The following is an 18,301-nucleotide window of genomic DNA, read 5'->3' as shown; positions in this document are numbered from 1 at the left end:
CAGGGCCTTAAAAGGGGTTGTCCAGGATTAGAAGAACATGGCTGCTTGGTTCCAGGTTGCATCAGGTAGTGCAGCTCATTGAAGTAAATAAGGATGAGCCTATTGACAGGTGCGCTACTGTTTTTGGAATCCTGGGCAACCCTTTAATCTCTCCGATGAAAGGCTACTAGCTATTAATATAAGGAGGTCTTCATAGAAACCACATGATATAATAGTGTTATTTCTTCACTATGCTACAAAGTACTCATGGCTTTGCCATGTGCATGAACCCTAACAACCCTAAAGTCCTAGAAGTGGATAGATTACCTTGCTATGCATTCATTTCTTTGATAATATGCTGTGCCTATCCATTGAACCATCTTTTGCTCACACCTAGTGATCACATAAATGGTGCAGATTTCCAAAATACAGTACATTAGTAAATACAATAACTTGTTGGTTCATGCCTAGTGAGATATTTTTATTACAAAATGTAACACTCATTTAATAAGAACTTATTGGGCCTGTCATAAGTAAAATATTACAGCATCACATATCCATGTTAAATTTCCTTCTAAAATAAAAAATACATTTAAGACCTTGGGATTTCTCAAATGTCAAGTTCTTTGTAAGTTCTACTAACTTGTTCCCTAGTTACATTTCTTTCTAAAGGAACCTGGGTGACTACCTATATGGCTACCACCACAGCAGTTGGCATTAAGCTTTTAAAGAGGGGAATGTATTACAGCATAACTAGACAGATGGTCATTCAGGAGTTTGCGAAAGCTTGTTGATTTGTTGTCAAAGAAACATATAGAACAAATCAAAATGAGAAGACTTTGGGAAAAGAAGGAAAGGACCGGTATTTACTTGTTGATTATTATGTTCTCATTTTTCAGAGGGAAATGCTCATTCATAGTATATGCGAAATATGTTGCAATTTCTGTCATTTAATTACATAATTGATCAAAAATTGCAAAATAACAAAAAGGCACAACAATAAATAAACATGAAAGTAAAATAAACAAACATTCACTGAGCGCATAGCGAAACAAAACGGATCTTAATTCTTGACAGCAATGAATCCAATCTGGGTCCCAAAGTTTTCTCCATCTCGGCTGTGTGAGAAAAAAAGTTCCTGATTGCAGGAGGTGCAGAGTACCAGCTTATCTTCAATGTTATTGGGCAGGATGCCACCGCGTTCTAGGAGGATTCTGAGGACACAATCGACAGTAGGATATGAATATGCTTCGCATTGCTATTCACTCTGTATACCGGACCATCGCAGTGAGAAGCTACAAGTGACAGCAGTTTACATTCATTTTAAGAGGGTGATCATATAGAGAAGTTTACATATATTTCATAGTAAAGAGATTCTCTGAAATACTCTGAAAACTCCTTTGATGGATTTAAAAATAAATAAATAAATCAGATGTCTTCAAGGCAAACATTACTGAACACTGCTTGGGCTCTGTTCACACTTGTCAGTCAGGTATCCGCTGCTTTTTGCATGCTGCACTATTCTATCCAGTAATGAAAGTGGATACTGGACTGAACCGTGATGGATCCATTATAAGCCAGTGGGAAAGAAAATAAATACCTGGATAAAAGATCAGCCAAATAGACTTGTCATGGAACTCTTAAAAATAGAAGCCATGATGCCAGTGTGAACAGAGTCTACAGGGGATCCTCAGCTCATTGACCTTACTGATGCTAGATTCTCACATGTCTCTAGAACCACAGGATGCCACATCTTTTATGCAATGAAGATAATTTACCCAGTCATGGACAAACAAGAAAATAAAAAAAAGATTTCACACCAATAATTGTAATTAAATAACCTATCAAGTTGATTGTAACAGGATAATGCTTTGTGGAAGATTGTTGATGTGCATATTCTTCACCTTTGGGTCACATATTAGTACTAGCTCACAAAAAGGATTTATTCTGCTTGTGGAAATCAATTAGGGAAGTCTTTAGGGAAACGCTCTCAAAATAATGCAGGGACAACGTTTTCTTCCTACTTTTACCGAAGAGCTATTTTGCATATGTCATAGATTACCATTTAGTTGATTCAGCGAATACTTGCAGTTTACACAAGTAATAACAGTTTCATTGTTGCCTAGAACTGTTCAGTGTTTTTTTTTTACATCTGAGGAAAACCCCTTTAAAGAGTCTCTGTCACCACATTATAAGTGGCCTATATTGTACATGATGTGATCGGCGCTGTAATGTAGATTACAGCAGTGTTTTTTTTATTTAGAAAAACTATCATTTTTGACGGAGTTATGACCTATTTTAGCTTTATGCTAATGAGTTTCTCAATGGACAACTGGGCGTGTTTTACTATATGACCAAGTGGGCGTTGTGGAGAGAAGTGTATGACGCTGACCAATCAGTGACCAATCAGCGTCATACACTTCTCCATTCATTTACACTGCACATAGCGATATATCTATATCCCTATGTGCAGCCACATAAACACATTATAACATTACTGCAGTGTCCTGACAATGAATATACATTACCTCCAGCCAGGACGTGATGTGTATTCAGAATCCTGACACTTCTGTAGCGTCTGTGTGATTTACAGCACAGCACAGCGAGATCTCGCTGTGCTGTAAATCACACAGACGCTACAGAAGTGGTCAGGATTCTGAATACACATCACGTCCTGGCTGGAGGTAATGTATATTCATGGTCATGACACATGAGTAGCGTTCTAGTGTGTTTATGTGACTGCACATAGCGATATAGATATATCGCTATCTGCAGTGTAAATTAATGGAGAGAAGTGTATGACGCTGATTGGTCACTGATTGGTCAGCGTAATACACTCCTCTGTACAACGCCCACTTGACCATTGAGAAACTCATTAGCATAAAGCTAATATAGGTCAAAACTCCGTCAAAAATGATCGCTTTTCTAAATAAAAAAACATTGTTATCTACATTACAGCGCCGATCACATCATGTACAATATAGGCCACTTATAATGTGGTGACAGAGACTCTTTAAGAGGTCAAGTGCAAAATAAAATAAAGCCTTGGCCATCATTATAGGTTATAAAACTGCATTTCCCAGTTAAAGATATTAAGGGATGATTGCGTATGTTAGGCTGGTTTCACATCCGCGTTAGGAGCTTCAGTCGCTGATCCGATGATGTCGAACAGAATAGCTCAGCATGCTCTTCTATTATGTCCTGCAAAACGACAGACATCACGACAGAAACCCGACGGAACCCATAAAAGTCACTGAGTTTCGTCGGGCACCATTGGTGCCCGTCATGGGACAAATGCAGTGCTTCCGGTCTTTCAATGCTTCTCTGATAGAGCAGAGCAGCAGAAAAGAAGAACGCAGCTGTGAACGAAGCCTTATTCCAGTTATAGCTCTCAGACTAGTCTCTATAAAAGATGTTTGACCAATCTGCTCAGTACAGTAAAACCATAGTACAGGAATAAGAATGGAAAAATCAATATATTGCTCACAGAAAAAAAAATTTAAAATAGCTATCTATAGATTTCAAATTCTTTACCAACATGCAGTATTCCATGAGAACAACAGGAAAATATCCTGTATTGATTTTCCACTAGACGCAGTAAATGCAATGGATCAGCTGTTACAGGGAACTCAATCTTATACATTAATCTATTTTGGTTACAGAGCAATGAACAAATATATGGAAAGACATTACAATTTTACAATATACATTTCCTACGGTCATTAAATAAATGACGTGGTAATAAATTTATGTCAATAAAAATCCAGCACTCACCGTGTTGCTCTTCTAAAATCAACTTTAGGGTTGGAGGACTCAAATTGATGGACACACCGTTTATCGATGTCATAAAAAGCTTTGGCTTCCGCTTGTGTTAATGTAAAACAGCACGGCCCCAATGATGGGCCGAGGACGACCTGTATGTCCTTCACATCACAACCGTACTCGGATATCATGGCGTTTACCGTGGCCATCGAGACTCCTAGCAAGGTGCCTTTCCAGCCTAAACGAAGCATGGAAATATTATTTAGGAAAAAAAAAACACAAAAAATAATGGGTGCATGCGTGAGGTCCAGTTCTTACATATAGTGGAGTATCATTAAATGAATGTTGATTTTATGAAACTATCAGTGGCAAACGGAGTCGCATATAAATGCTCGGTACGCCACGTGATTTTTGTATTTTTTACATTGTACTTTAACTGTTCAACTTAATAAATAAAAATATGCTTACAAAACAATAAAAAAATAGAATGATTGTGCCCCTCCTCCTGTAATGTTTCATCTATAGACCCTCGTGCTGCCATGACAACCATTGGCACCCCCCAACACACCAGTCTATATACGCTAGTATATATGAGGATGTCGAAAAGGGGTTAAAGGTAAATTTACCAAAAACGAAAACAGGACCTTTCAAATGCAAAATTGTGGTGTGAATGGTGTCTAACCTAAACCTTTCTAGTACTAGGTGGACACCCCTTTGCTCCAAGAACAGCCTGAAATCTTTTTGGCAGAAGTCAGCAACCTTCGGCACTCCAGCTGGTGTAACACTACAATTCCAAGCATGCCTTGACAGCCTACAAAGCCTTTGGTGGCCAGTGAATGCTGGGAGGTGTAGTTTCACAACAGCTGGCGTGCCTAAGATTGCGGACCCCTGCTTTATGGTATGGATCGATCGAAGGCACCGGAAACATTAGAAAGATAAAATTATAGAGCGGCTGCATATTTTTCCACTAAACTTTCCCCGGTTCATCCCAAAGTTGATCTACTGAATTGATTTGGTGAATGAGAAGGACATTGGAGTGCACTGGGATATGGTGCATCATCTTGCTGGAAGTATCAAGCAAAGATGGCTGGACTGTGGGGCAAATTTATGCACCATAAAAGTGGCCCAACATGCATTTTGAAAAATGGCACAAATGACATTCTATGGCATTTACGAAAAGCTCCTTCAAAAGTCATGTTGGTAAACCGTTTGGATTGGTTCAACCAAATGTTTTACTAACTTTCATTGTTTGGTACAAAATACTGGTGTACATATACGACAGCCATAAAACGGTATAAGGGAGTGTGTCTTGTATGCTGCGAGCTGTGCCACTGTGTGCCATTTTGACAAATTTGGCACAATTTGTGCCAAGTCAACTCCTGCAATAAATGCCACAACTTGCTTAACCTTTGCAGTGTCGTTCTTATGATACTATTGGTAAATGTGCCCATATATGTTAAGTATATTATAAAAAAATATATATATATATCTACTCTTGAATGATTAGTGACTAGAAATAATTCCATCCAATCAATAAATACAGATTACACAAGAGACTCTGCCATGTAAGAAGATATTCTAGCGAAACAATGCGGTCCTTTCTCGCTTTAGCAATGGATTACGCCAAACCGCTACAAGGTGACATCATCCCTCGGTAAGGATGGAATGTTGTTGCATGGTGACAACATATTCTGTAGTGCCCATAGCAAAAAACACAGCATCAGCCACCATACAATGACCCCTGTGCACTGCCGCACAGCTCTGACACCCTGCCATATTTTGGGCAGGGCAAACTGAAATAACAGCAGGAACCTAGTCCAAGAGTAAATTGAGAAGAAACGGATAACATGTTTTTTATCTATTATTCTTATGGGAATTGTGTTTGAAACAATAGGATCATAGATATAAATGAATTATCTCTTAGGATATCAGATGCCTGCTTTTGGCTCTTATAAGCACCATTACCTGAGTGAGCAGCACCAATCGCTTTTGTTACGGGATCGGAAAAAAGCAAAGGTATACAGTCTGCCCCAGGAGCGGCTATGGTCACACCCTTCTGATTGGTTACTATCCCATCATAGCTGTCAGGTTCTTTCTTTCCCATGATCCAAACATCACTGGCATGAGCCGCCTGGCATTACAGGGTGATAAAAACAACAGGGATAAGGGTCTAACAGTAGAAAATATTCAACGCTCCCGGCACTTTACATTGTGGAACAGGCAAATGGAAACGAAACATTTCCTTCAACAGCAAATTAACCTTTTTGTAACAAATACACTTAATATATTCTAATACTCGATATGTTCATAATATTCCTTTGAATTATGAAGGTATTTTACTACACTAGGGAGTTGTGCAGCTTATGCAGAATGATTTTCAATTCACATAATGCAGAATGAATTTGGACTTTAACCCCTTCCCCCTGCTTGCATTCTGGGCCCTAATGGCCAAGCCATTTTTTACATTTTTACATTGTCACTTTCGAAGACCTATAACTTTTTTATTTTTGCGTCGACATAGCTGTATACAGTCTTATTTTTTGCGGGACGACTTGTAGTTTTTAATGGTACCATTTGAGAGTAGATGCGACTTTTTGATCACTTTTTATCACATTTTTTTTTAAAGTCTGGATTAACAGAAAACAGCAATTTTTCCATTGTTTCTTATCTTAATTTTTACGGCGTTCACCGTGCGGGTTAAATAATGTAACAGCTTTATAGTCGGGGTCGTTACGGACGCGGCGATACCAAATGTGTGTAACTTTTTTGCTTTATTGTGTTTTTTTTAAAATAGTAAAGCATTTTGTAAGGGGACAAAGTGGGTTTTTAATTTTTTTTTCTTCACATATTTATTTTTTTTTTTTTTAAACTTGATTCAACTTTTTTTTACTTTTTTTACTAGTCCCACTAGAGGACTTCACTATGCGATCCTCCGATCGCTATTATAATACACTGCAATACTTCTGTATTGCAGTGTGTTACTGCCTGTCCGTTTAAAACGGACAGGCATCTGCTAGGTCATGCCTCTGGCATGACCTAGCAGGCATTTACTACAGTCAGACCTGGGGGCCTTTATTTACCGGGCTGCCATCGGAGACACAGACACTCGGCGATCTTATCGCCGGGTGTCGGTGGGAGAGAGAGGGAGCTCCCTCCCCCTCTCCAAAAACCACTCAGATGCGGTGCACGCAATTGAGCACCGCATCTGAGGGGTTAAACGGCTGAGATCGATACTAATATCGATGTCACCCTGTCGAGCAGGGACGCCCCCAGCTACCTCTGGCAGCTGAGAGCAGGGAGATTTCACGGCTCCCTGCTGTGGTTACTTTATTCTAATGTAGCGCCTTGGAACGGTGGCGCTGTAGAATAAAGCCCATTAATGACTGCCGTGAAAAGGCTTATCGGCGGTCATTAAGGGGTTAAAGGGTAATAAAGAGTGTATGAAGTATGTCATGTGACCCGCTGCCCTGTGGTTTATCCAGAGCGCCACAGTAGAAGAAGGAAGGCGAAGCCAGTGGAGTGTATAACAAAAAAAAAACACCACAGTAACACAGGTAACTCTGTTTTTACGTTTTACCCAGAATTACCCTTTAAGAGGAAACACATTTAGTTCAAATGTCCACTTTTCAGCACAATTTACAGTTTACATATAGAATTAATCCACATAAAAAGTTGAATAACTTGTGATTACACTGCATTACTAATCTTTTGCTCATCCTGTTACAGCTTATCTTTTTATCCAGAGGGGAACTCACAATTCTGCACAGGCTTCAGTGTGGACATCTCCCAGCATCCCTTGCTGGCTCAGGCGATTTGTATTTTAGGAAGTGTAGTCTTAAAGTGAACCTGTCACTAAATCATACAAGTTGAACTGGATTACTGACCTGAATAGCGTTGTCTCCCCGATTCCAGAACGGTTTTCTTTTTTTTTTTCCAGGACCTCTCCCCATTACAGAGATATGGCCCACTGTTGTATTGGCTCCATACATGCTAATTTGCTGTAGTCAGCCAACAGGGTGGAGCTAGCTTCCCTGCCTCTGATGCTAACCAAACAGCGCGGGGCAGATTGAGGGTAGTTCACCCCGTTTGCTAACTACAGCAAATTAGCATTCAGCCAACAAAATACGTCTTCCCACGAAAAAAAAATCAATAAATAAAAAAAATCAGGGAGACAGCAGTTTTCAGGTCAGTAAACCAGTTCAACTTATATGACCTAGTGACAGATCCTCTATAATACAGTGACAAGATGTAGGAAGAGTAGCTGTCCCACTACATTATAGAAACTCAGCTAAGCTATTATGGATGTGTCTGGCAACAATTTTGTCGACTGTTTCCCAGCAACCACGAGAACTGTGAATGCAGCTCTGGGGTATAATACAGGCTGTAACTCAAGAGTAAGAGAAGCAAAACAATATATTTTAAAAGTTACGAAGAAACACACATACATTAAACAAGACGATGTGGGAAATCAGAACTTCTGTTACCTTAACAAGATGGAAATTCTTGGGATTGAAGCCCACCGCCATGGACAGACGACGCATGTTCTCCGCAACCACTGCAGGGGAGTCTCTTCTGCTGCTGCTAGAATAGAGGTTCAGGGAGGAGAGTGCTGGAATGTATGAAACGCCTCCGCAGCGTGTGGTGAATCCATGGTTGAAAACATTTTCTGTGTAGATGAAAATATAAGTGAATACTGCTCAGAATATCCATTTATTTACTTCTAAAATATTCCACAGAGACTGAAATTTTTAACCAGTCCCTGTATGCAATGGAGCTCACGGTCTAATATTCCTATCTTGGAGGTAACCACTTTCATTAGTCAGTACTATTCTTTTCCAATGTGGCCTTACAAATCTATAAATTTACTAGCACCAGGGGGTGAATCCAACATAAGCAAGGCGGAACCAAGGTGGAGAGAACTGCACACAAGCATTTTCACCGACCGGCATTAAAACGGACGCTGAGCAAAGTGTGCGTATTTATTTCAATAGAGAGAAACGAATAAGTGGTCAGACCTCTCCTAGCTGCCAGACCCCGACCCCTCGCCAGCCGCCAGACCCCTCGCCAGCCGCCAGACCCCTCGCCAGCCGCCAGACCCCTCGCCAGCCGCCAGACCCCTCGCCAGCCCCCTCGCCAGCCGCCAGACCCCTCGCCAGCCGCCAGACCCCTCGCCAGCCGCCAGACCCCTCGCCAGCCGCCAGACCCGACCCCTTGCCAGCCGCCAGACCCGACCCCTTGCCAGCCGCCAGACCCGACCCCTTGCCAGCCGCCAGACCTGACCCCTTGCCAGCCGCCAGACCCGACCCCTTCCCAGCCGCCAGACCCTTCTGTCAGAGGCGCGTCTTAAAATAACAAATGATCGAGTATAAGATTGCTGGCCGATCCTGTCAATATCATCTGGTTCGGATGACATTTCTCCAAGATGTATAGTCGGCCTAATAACTGTTCCTGTAACTCACCTGGTATTAAAGGTGACTTAAGAATGGTCAGTTCTCCTCTGCCGGGTAGGGTTCCCAGGTAGATCTGGATATCACACTCCACTAGTTCAAGCTGTTTCTCCATAAAAGTATTATTCATGTCGGAGGGTTGTTGAGCATAATTCAGTTCTAACAACTCATACTCAAAAGTGTATACTTGTGTGAATAGACGGTCTATAAAGGCCTTCATCAGACAAGTCCTGTTCTTGGGCAGAATAATTCGCACCCTGCTAATATTATTTTCATCCAGTTTTTGCTTCACATTATGCAATGTGGCAGTGACGCCAGCAGCGCTTATGAGTTCAATGGGCTTCTTCAAGGTTTGGAAAGACCTGATGGCATGTAGAAACACATCTCGGGCATCATTATTGTCACAGCCAAAGGTCTGACAGTACATGATGTAGATGCTGGAAGTGGTGGGATCACTTTTCATTAGAACAATTTTCATTGCTGCATCCAAAAACTGTTTGATGCAGTAATGATGAGAAGTAAATTCTACACTGAACATATCAATTAATACAACTTCTGCCATCTTTTCGTTTTCTGTAGAAGAAAAGAACATACAATGTTAATGTCTACATGGAAAGAACTGTAACAAATGCTGTACTTGTCCAGTAACATATTATATTAATGAAGGTCATTTAAGGCTCTGTCACCACATTATAAGTGCCCTGTCTCCTACATAAGGAGATGGGCGCTGTAATATAGATGACAGCAGTGATTTTTATTTAGAAACACGATCTATTTTCACATTAGGAGCGATTTTTAGCTTTATGCTAATTAGCTTCTTAATGCCCAAGTGGGCGTGTTTTTACTTTAGACCAAGTGGGCGTTGTGTGGAGGAGTGTATGACGCTGACCAATCAGTGACCAATCAGCGTCATACACTTCTCTCCATTCATTTAGTCAGCGCATAGTGACCCTGCATTGTTCGCTATGTGCTGTCTTATACTGACATATTAACGTTAGTGAAGTGTTTAGACCGTGACTAGACATTCCTTCCAGCCAGGACGGGATGTCTATTCACAATCCCGGCACTTCGTTAACGTTTGTTTAGTACTTACAGCAGAGCAAGCGTAATCTCGCGAGATCACGCTGTAAATGACAGGTTACAGCGAGATTACGCTTTGCTCTGCTGTAACTACCACAGAAGCGTTAACGAAGTGCCGGGATTGTGAATAGACATCCCGTCCTGGCTGGAAGGAATGTCTTTTCACTGTCTAAACACTTCACTAACGTTAATATGTCCGTATAAGACACCACATAGTGAAGAACGCAGTGTCACTATGCGCTGACTAAATGAATGGAGAGAAGTGCATGACGCTGATTGGTCACTGATTGGTCAGCGTCATACACTCCTCCACACAACGCCCACTTGGTCTAAAGTAAAAACGCGCCCAGTTGGGCATTAAGAAGCTCATTAGCATAAAGCTAAAATCGCTAAGAAAGTGGTGAAAATAGATCGTGTTTCTAAATAAAAAGCACTGCTGTCACTTACATTATAGCGCCGATCTCCTTATGTAGGAGATAGGGCACTTATAATGTGGTGACAGAGCCTCTTTATCGAGAACGACCACAAGGTCCTTGCGATAGCTAGTAACTACCTTTTGCCCATATGCCCTTCACAGTCACAAGACAGGTGACCTATTTGTAGGCCCCACATAGAATCTCACTGTGACTACAGTATACTGCCCATTAAAGGTGTTGTTCGGTTTCAGCAAAGTAAGGCAATTTCCTTTTGTATTATAAAAAGTTACACAAATTTTCCAATATACCGTATTTTTCAGACTATAAGACCAACCCAGGTTTTGGACAACAGAAAATAGGGAAAAAATTCATATTTTACTACTTTTACAAAGAAAAAAACTATTTGTTAAAAAAAATAAACTTGTTAGGTTTTACCACATTCTGAGAGCCTTAACGTTTATATTTTTTCATCGTTTTAGCGGTGAGGGCTTATTTTTCGTGGGACGAGCTGTAGCTTTTATTGGCACCATTTTTTGGTACATACGATTTTTAATTTTTTTAGTGCTAAGGTGACCAAAAAAACAACGATTCTGCTGCTTTAAATTTTATTTTTTTGCGCCGTCCACCGTGCAAGTTACATTATGGTATATTGTAACAGTTCTGACTTTTACGGATGCAGCAATACCAATTTTTATTTTTTTTACATCGTGCTTGGGGAAAAATGGGAATTTTTTTTTTTTTACTTTTAATATTTTTTTTTTACACTCCTGAAAATGTTTTTTTTTTTTGTTTGTTTGTTTTTTTACACATTTTATTAGCTGCGCTAGGGGACTTGAACCAGCGATCATTAGATTGCTGGTACAATACGCTGCAATACAAATATATTTCAGTATATTGTCATTTTTACAGGCTCCTGTTAAGTCTTGCCGGAGGAATGGCTTAGCAGAGGCAGCCATCGGCACCCCTGGTTGCACTGCGGGGGGGGGGGGGGGGGCGCTCCCTTCTCCTAGCGGTTTAAATGCTGCGGTGGCTATTGACCGCGGCATTTAACTAGTTAAACGGCCAGGAACAGCACGATCAGTGTTCCTGGCCGTTAGCTGTGTATTACAGCGGACACGCTAGGCCCCCGTGGTGCCCAGACAACCATCGGCGCCCCTCGGTTTATATGCCACAGTCGCTATTGACTGTAGCATGGGGTTTTTCCATGAGGGACATTAATAAAATATCAACAGGATGTGTCATAAATGTCAGATAGATGCGGGTCTGCACCTATCTCTAGAACGGAGCCCCCTAAACCCTGTTCTAGCGGTTTGTGCTCATGCTGACTCCCGGCCACTTACTGATTACATGTTTGGGGGTTATGGAAACAGCAAAACTTGCTGAGCTACCATGTTTCCGTAACTCCCATAGAACGGAATAGTAGTTACGGAAATAGTCCTATGGGAGTTACGGAAACATGGTAGTTCAGAGAGTTACGCTGTTTCCGTAACTCCCGACCATGTAATCCGTAAGTGTCCGGGAGTCATAGTAAGCACAAACAGCTAGAACAGGGTTTAGGGGGCCCCGTTCTAGAGATAGGTGCGGGTCCCAGAGGTGGCACCAGCATCTATCTGACATTTATGACATATCCTATGGATGTCATAAATGTCCCTCATTGCAAAACCCCTTTAACTAGTTAAACGGCCAGGAACAGTGCGATCGATGTTGTTGGCTGTTAGAGCAGCGTTTCAGCTGTAAAGCACAGCTGACGCCTGCAGTGTATCGAGCGGGCTCCGCACATAAGCCCGCTCCAAACATCACCCCCGGCACGTCATAAGATGCAGGGACTTTTTAGCGAGATTTATTCTTGCTAAAAATTGCGTCTTACAGTCCGAAAAATACAGTACTGTTTGTATTAAGTCCTCCTGGTTTTCAAGATCTCCGCTTGCTGTCATTCAGTAGGAACATTCATTCTTTACTTCCAATGGATACAATTCTGTCATTCTGTCCATGGTCATGTGGTGGAAACATAGGTGCAGGAATCGTTACAGTATGTGTATCAAAGCTGTCCTGTAACGATCCCAGCACATGACCATCGACAGAATGACAGAATTCTATCCATTGGAAGTAAAGAATGAATGTTCCTACTGAATGACAACAGGCAGAGATCTTGAAAACCGTGAGGAATTAATACAGAAAATTGTATAATATTTCATTATACAAAAAAAATTACATTAATTTTCTGAAACCAGACAACCCCTTTAAGGAACTTATGACATTGGACGCTCTCAATAGAAATCAGTCCAAGAAAGTAATGACGGGCGTGCGACATTGACCATCGTTACAGTCCTGACCACAGACAGCAGGAACACAAGGGGACATTTATCATTGATACACGGCATATCCCCCTTACATTAGTATTGGCCATTCATATCTGGTCAGTGGGGGGCCGACTTCTGTGACCTCCACTGTTGGCTAGAACAGGGCGGCCATAATGCCAGGAAAGCGCCATGCCTTTTCAGCTCCTGATGGCTTTGCTCAACTCTTTTCAGGGGCCACATAGTGGCCCACTAACTACAATGAGTTTACCATGCAGCCTCAAATACAGGCAAGTGGAGATGAGAGGAACTAAAGGGGTCCAGGACTCTCTCACTGCATCTAAAACATCATTCTAGGAAATCAGCAGAGTAACAGCAATCGGACCCCCACAACCAGATATTCTGCGCTATATGTCACAAACGTCTTTAGTGAGGAGAAGCTTCCGAACATCAGGCTCCTCTAAGTAAGGATTCCCCTTTTAATTTGAATGCTAAAACGATACTGAGACGCGTCAGAACTTAGGCCATGTTCACACTGCATATGTTCAGGCTGAAAAATACGAAGAGGATTTCAAGAGAAACGACGCCTAAAAATGGAGGCGTTTTTAGAGCTGATTTTAAAAGTGTTAACCGTGGCAAAAAAACAGCCGAAATTGCCTCCTATCGATTTCAATGGGAGGTGGAGGCGTTTTTTTCACTTGAGCAAAAAAAAAAAAAAACACTTGCGGGGAAAAAGAGGCACCATGCCCTATCTGGAGGTGTTTTCCGCCTCAAAAGCCCCATTGGAATCAAAGGGAAACGGAAATAAACGCGTTTTTTTACGTGTTTTTCGGCAAAAAACGCTCCCGGTTATTCCAGGGCCTAAGGCTGGGTTCACACTGAGTTTTTTGCAGGAGGAAAATCTGCCATTTTCCTCTGCCTGCATGCATTTTCACAGCGTTTTCCACCCGCGGCCATTGAGCGCCGCGGGTATAAAACGCAGCGAAATATGCTTTCTCTGCCTCCCATTGATGTCAATGGGAGGACAGAGGTGTAAACGCCCGAAGATAGGGCATGTCCCTTCTTTTTCCCGTGAACTGGTTGTTCCGCTCGCGGGAAAAACCCGCCTCCACCTCCCATTGAAATCCATGGGAGACATTTCCGGCCGTTTTTTGGCACGTTTTGCAGCGTGGTTTCAGAGTCAAAAAACTGTGTGTGAACTCCCCCTAAGGGTATGTTCACACGACCAAGTTTGACGTAATTCGGACGTTTTACGCCCCAAATTACATCTGAAAAAACGGCTCCATTACGCCGACAAATATCTGCCCATTACTTTTAATGGGTTTTACGATGTACTGTGCCGACGACCTGTCATTTTACGCGGCGCTGTCAAAAGACGGTGCGTAAAAAAGACGGCTCGTCAAAAGAAGTGCAGGACACTTCTTGGGACGTAATTCGAGCCGTTTTTCATTGACTCCATTAAAAAACAGCTCCAATTACATCCGTAATGAACGCCGCGAAAAACGCAAGTATGAGCAATTACGTCTGAAATTCAGGAGCTGTTTTGCGCCTGAAAACAGCTCCGTAATTTCAGACGTATTTTGCGCTGTCGTGTGAACATACACTAAGAATACACCTCATATGAACTACCCAGTGTATTTCCTAATGATCTCAATAGAAAACGGTTGGCAGGCATATTTCATGTATTTCACGTATATTTTGGTGCGTAATACGAGAATTTTACACTCCGAAATACCCTTGAAAATAAGCTGTGTGAACATCCCCTTATGATTCTCTAGGCGCGGTCAGGCGGTGCAGTTATTTTTACCAGGAGTGCGACCCAAAAGTACAATGGAAACATTTACTTCAGTCGTCTTTCCTGGTTTTGGCTAAAAAATATGGATGCAAAATATGAACGAAGTAAATCAAAAGCCCTCGGATTCTCCATTAATAAGGCCCCACGCGTACGACCGTATTTTTCATCCGTAATTACAGATCAGGTAATTACGGATGAAATTGCGGAACCATTAATTTCTATAGGCCACAGACACCCTTACGTATATTTCCAGATGTGTGTTCGGGCCGTAGAAATAATTCGCAAAATTTAGAAAATCTCCCTAAGCCCTATGCACACGACCGTAAAAAACCTCAGTTTTTGCGGACCGTGATCCGTAAAAACGGACCCATTCACTTCCATTGAACGCGGACGTCTTTCCGTATCGCTGAGGATGAGTGTCCGTGCCGCAAAACTGCCGGGAATTACGGAGCATGTCCCTTCTTGGTCTGCATTTGCGGCACGGACTCCTCCATAGAAGCCTATGGGGGAAGCCAAAATTGCGGATGGCTACGGAGGTGCGTCCACAAATACGGATAGCCATCCGCAAATACAGAAGTGTTGCTAAGCGACGCAAAGGAGATTTCCCATTAACCAGGCCTCTTTAGCGGATCTGTATATACGGATGTACTACGGACCGTATTTGCGAATACCATTCAGCAGAAATGAGTACGATGCTGATGATTATACAGAAATATGGAACCGTATTTACGGTCAGTATTTGCGGATACGCTCGCGTGCATGAGAGTCTTGTCCACAATTGCAGCACGGACTCACCCATATAAGGCCTCATACACACGACCGTAGCCACGTGCACGGCCGTGGTTTTCGGGTTGGCCGGGGGCGGAGCGTCATCCGCAAATCACGGGCCATGCACATGGCTGCGGCCATTATTTGCTATGAGCCCGGACCGCAGAACACGGCCGTAATAAGACATGTCCGCTCTTTCTGCGGTCCAGGCTCCTGGGCCATGTACGGACCATGGAAACCACGGTCGTGTGCATAGGAATGAATGGGGCCGCAATTGGATTTTCGGGGTAAGTCCATGGGCTCTTCCGCAATTGCAGACGGCTACGGATGTGCATCCATATTTGCAGACCGTAAAAATCCTTACGGTCGAGTGCATGAGGCCTATGGTCTGCGAGACTTTCTACAGGGACAATCCTTCACATATCTAGTAACGTGCAGCCTTGTAATGACCACAGTCCCTACTGTGAATAGAACAATGCTGGTTAGATTTGGTGGGGGGAGGGTTTTATTAGGATACGGACTCTCACCAGTCACGATACATTTTGTATAGGAACGAGATTTCATTAGAATTCCCCTTTAAATCGCAGAACCCTCCATTATGTACAATACAAACATCGCCATCATGGCACCGGACATCTGTCCACGTAATGACTGGTGGCGGGGTGTGCCAGCACATTGCATCCATACTACACCGCATAATAACGTGCCACTGTCACATCCGCGATATATCATCTGATAGCCCGGTCTCCATACCTGTAATCAAAGCACAGAGGCGCCGCCTGCAGGATGATCAGACAGATACTCAGGAGCGGCAGCAGCTTAGTAATAACATCCGGGTCAGGAGGAGGAGCCACCGGTCATTATACTGGATTCGGAAGGGGAGACACAGAGTGGAAAACGTATCCGGGTCATGTCGTCAAGTTATAGAGGGGGGGAGGGGGTCACTGAACTTCTATAGCGCAGCAGTTCGCGATAACCCGAGACCACCGTACTGAAATGTGGAACTCACATCTATGACATACTTATATATGGGAGACCTTTGGATCGTGTGACCTGTGTGTGCGGCATAAATTAGAAGAGGCATCTCTGCATCCTGTAGATGAATAGATAGATGGATTCATTATATTAGATACAATTGATCCAGACCACTGTTTGCAGTCAGTGAATTGAAACATCATGAAAATGAGTGGCCCTCACATGCGCATGTCTGTTCACATCATGCTTATGGGCTATGGTAATAGTAACTAAAAAAAAGTATAGCATCATTCCTATGCAACATAAAACTAATTTATGTGTTAACCCCATTATAAGTCAATGGGATCACCATTTTGATCCGTCATGGCTTCCGTTATTTTAGGGAAGCCATGACGACAGTGTGAACATAGCCTTGGGAGCAAGGTGCTTCAGTTTGATTCTGTCTTCAGTTATTTTACAATCAGTTTTTTTCCACAAAACTTAATCTGTTCACACTGCTATCATGGTTTCTGTTATAAAGGACGGCGGTGCCAGATCTATCACATGACAGGCACCAATGGACCCCATTGACAATAATGTGATCCATCGGGGGTTATGTCGTTTTGACAGGAAGAATAGCGCTGCATGTTGGCTATTCTTCCCTTCGAATATAATGGAACTGCAAACAGCCTCTGACAGTAGTGTGAACTCAACCTAAGCTGATGTCCATCATATGACGGACACCAGCGCCCGGCGGAACCCATCGACTTTAATGGGTTTCGTCGGGCTTCCGTCATTTTACCAGACAAATTAGCACTGTATGCTGGAATGTGAACACAGCCTTCGGCCCTATTCAGACAATTGTTGGAAAAATTGTCTGTGTTTCTTACGGAAAGCTGACGATTTTCTATCCAAGTTGAATTAGTATTGCGTCCGAGTGCGTTCCCATTGTCCGTGTTTTACGTTTGTATAGCATCAGTTTGCATCCGTTTTTCATGTCCATTCATGCTTTGTTTTAAGTGTCTCCTAGCAACCCATCTGTAAACAATGAACCTCACTTGAATGGCGTCCGTGTTCTGTCCGATTTTTTTCACAGACCCATTGATTTGAGTCTGAGGCTGGGTTCACACGAGCGTGTTCGGTCCGTAATGGACGGACGTATTTCGGCCGGAAGTCCCGGACCGAACTCAGTGCAGGGAGCCGGGCTCCTAGCATCATAGTTATGTACAACGCTAGGAGTCCCTGCCTCGCTGCCGGACAACTGTCCCGTACTGTAATCATGTTTTCAGTACGGGACAGTAGTTCCACGGAGAGGCAGGGACTCCTAGCGTCGTACATAAGTATGATGCTAGGAGCCCGGCTCCCTGCACTGAGTTCGGTCCGGGACTTCCGGCCGAAATACGTCCGTCCATTACGGACGTTAATGTGCTCGTGTGAACCCAGCTTGAGAATCCGACCAGAGGAGTTCATGCTGCGTTTTTTCTCTCAATCGACTTTAATGTGTCAGTGTTCGGTCCGTGTTCTACACTCGGACAGTACATAGACGTGAACAACGCTCGTCTGAATAGGCCCTTAGGGTGTATTCGCACGTGCACTTTTCGTTCAGGTTTTTTTATACAGTTTTTGCAACCAAAATCAGGGGTGGATCATAAAGGGAAAGAAAGTATAAATGACAGATTCCATCATTCTGCCCCTGCTGTAATTTAAATCAGCTCTGCATGCATTGGCTGTGATAGACTTGTGCCTGTACACAGCAGCCAATCTGTGGAGGCAGAGCAGCAGTGGGGCGGGACAAAGCAGCAG

The 18,301-nt window shown here is 42.8% G+C and overlaps 1 protein-coding gene across 1 annotated transcript; it reads right to left on the bottom strand.

Annotated features, from left to right (window-relative positions):
* Positions 1–432: 432 nt before the first annotated feature.
* LOC142742475 (purine nucleoside phosphorylase LACC1-like) lies at positions 433–16,398 on the bottom strand. Its single transcript, XM_075852252.1, has 6 exons — positions 16,298–16,398; positions 9,201–9,761; positions 8,226–8,407; positions 5,707–5,872; positions 3,754–3,979; positions 433–1,193 (listed from the first exon to the last, which is right to left on the bottom strand). The coding sequence occupies exons 2-6, from the start codon at positions 9,748–9,750 to the stop codon at positions 1,043–1,045; spliced, it is 1,275 nt and encodes a 424-aa protein (XP_075708367.1). The 5' UTR covers positions 9,751–9,761; positions 16,298–16,398; the 3' UTR covers positions 433–1,042.
* Positions 16,399–18,301: the final 1,903 nt, after the last annotated feature.

This window comes from Rhinoderma darwinii, chromosome 2 (genome assembly GCF_050947455.1).
Source record: "Rhinoderma darwinii isolate aRhiDar2 chromosome 2, aRhiDar2.hap1, whole genome shotgun sequence".
Classification (NCBI taxonomy): domain Eukaryota; kingdom Metazoa; phylum Chordata; class Amphibia; order Anura; family Rhinodermatidae; genus Rhinoderma; species Rhinoderma darwinii.
Note: the sequence above shows the minus strand (reverse complement) of the source record. Positions and strands in the feature narration are given on the sequence as shown.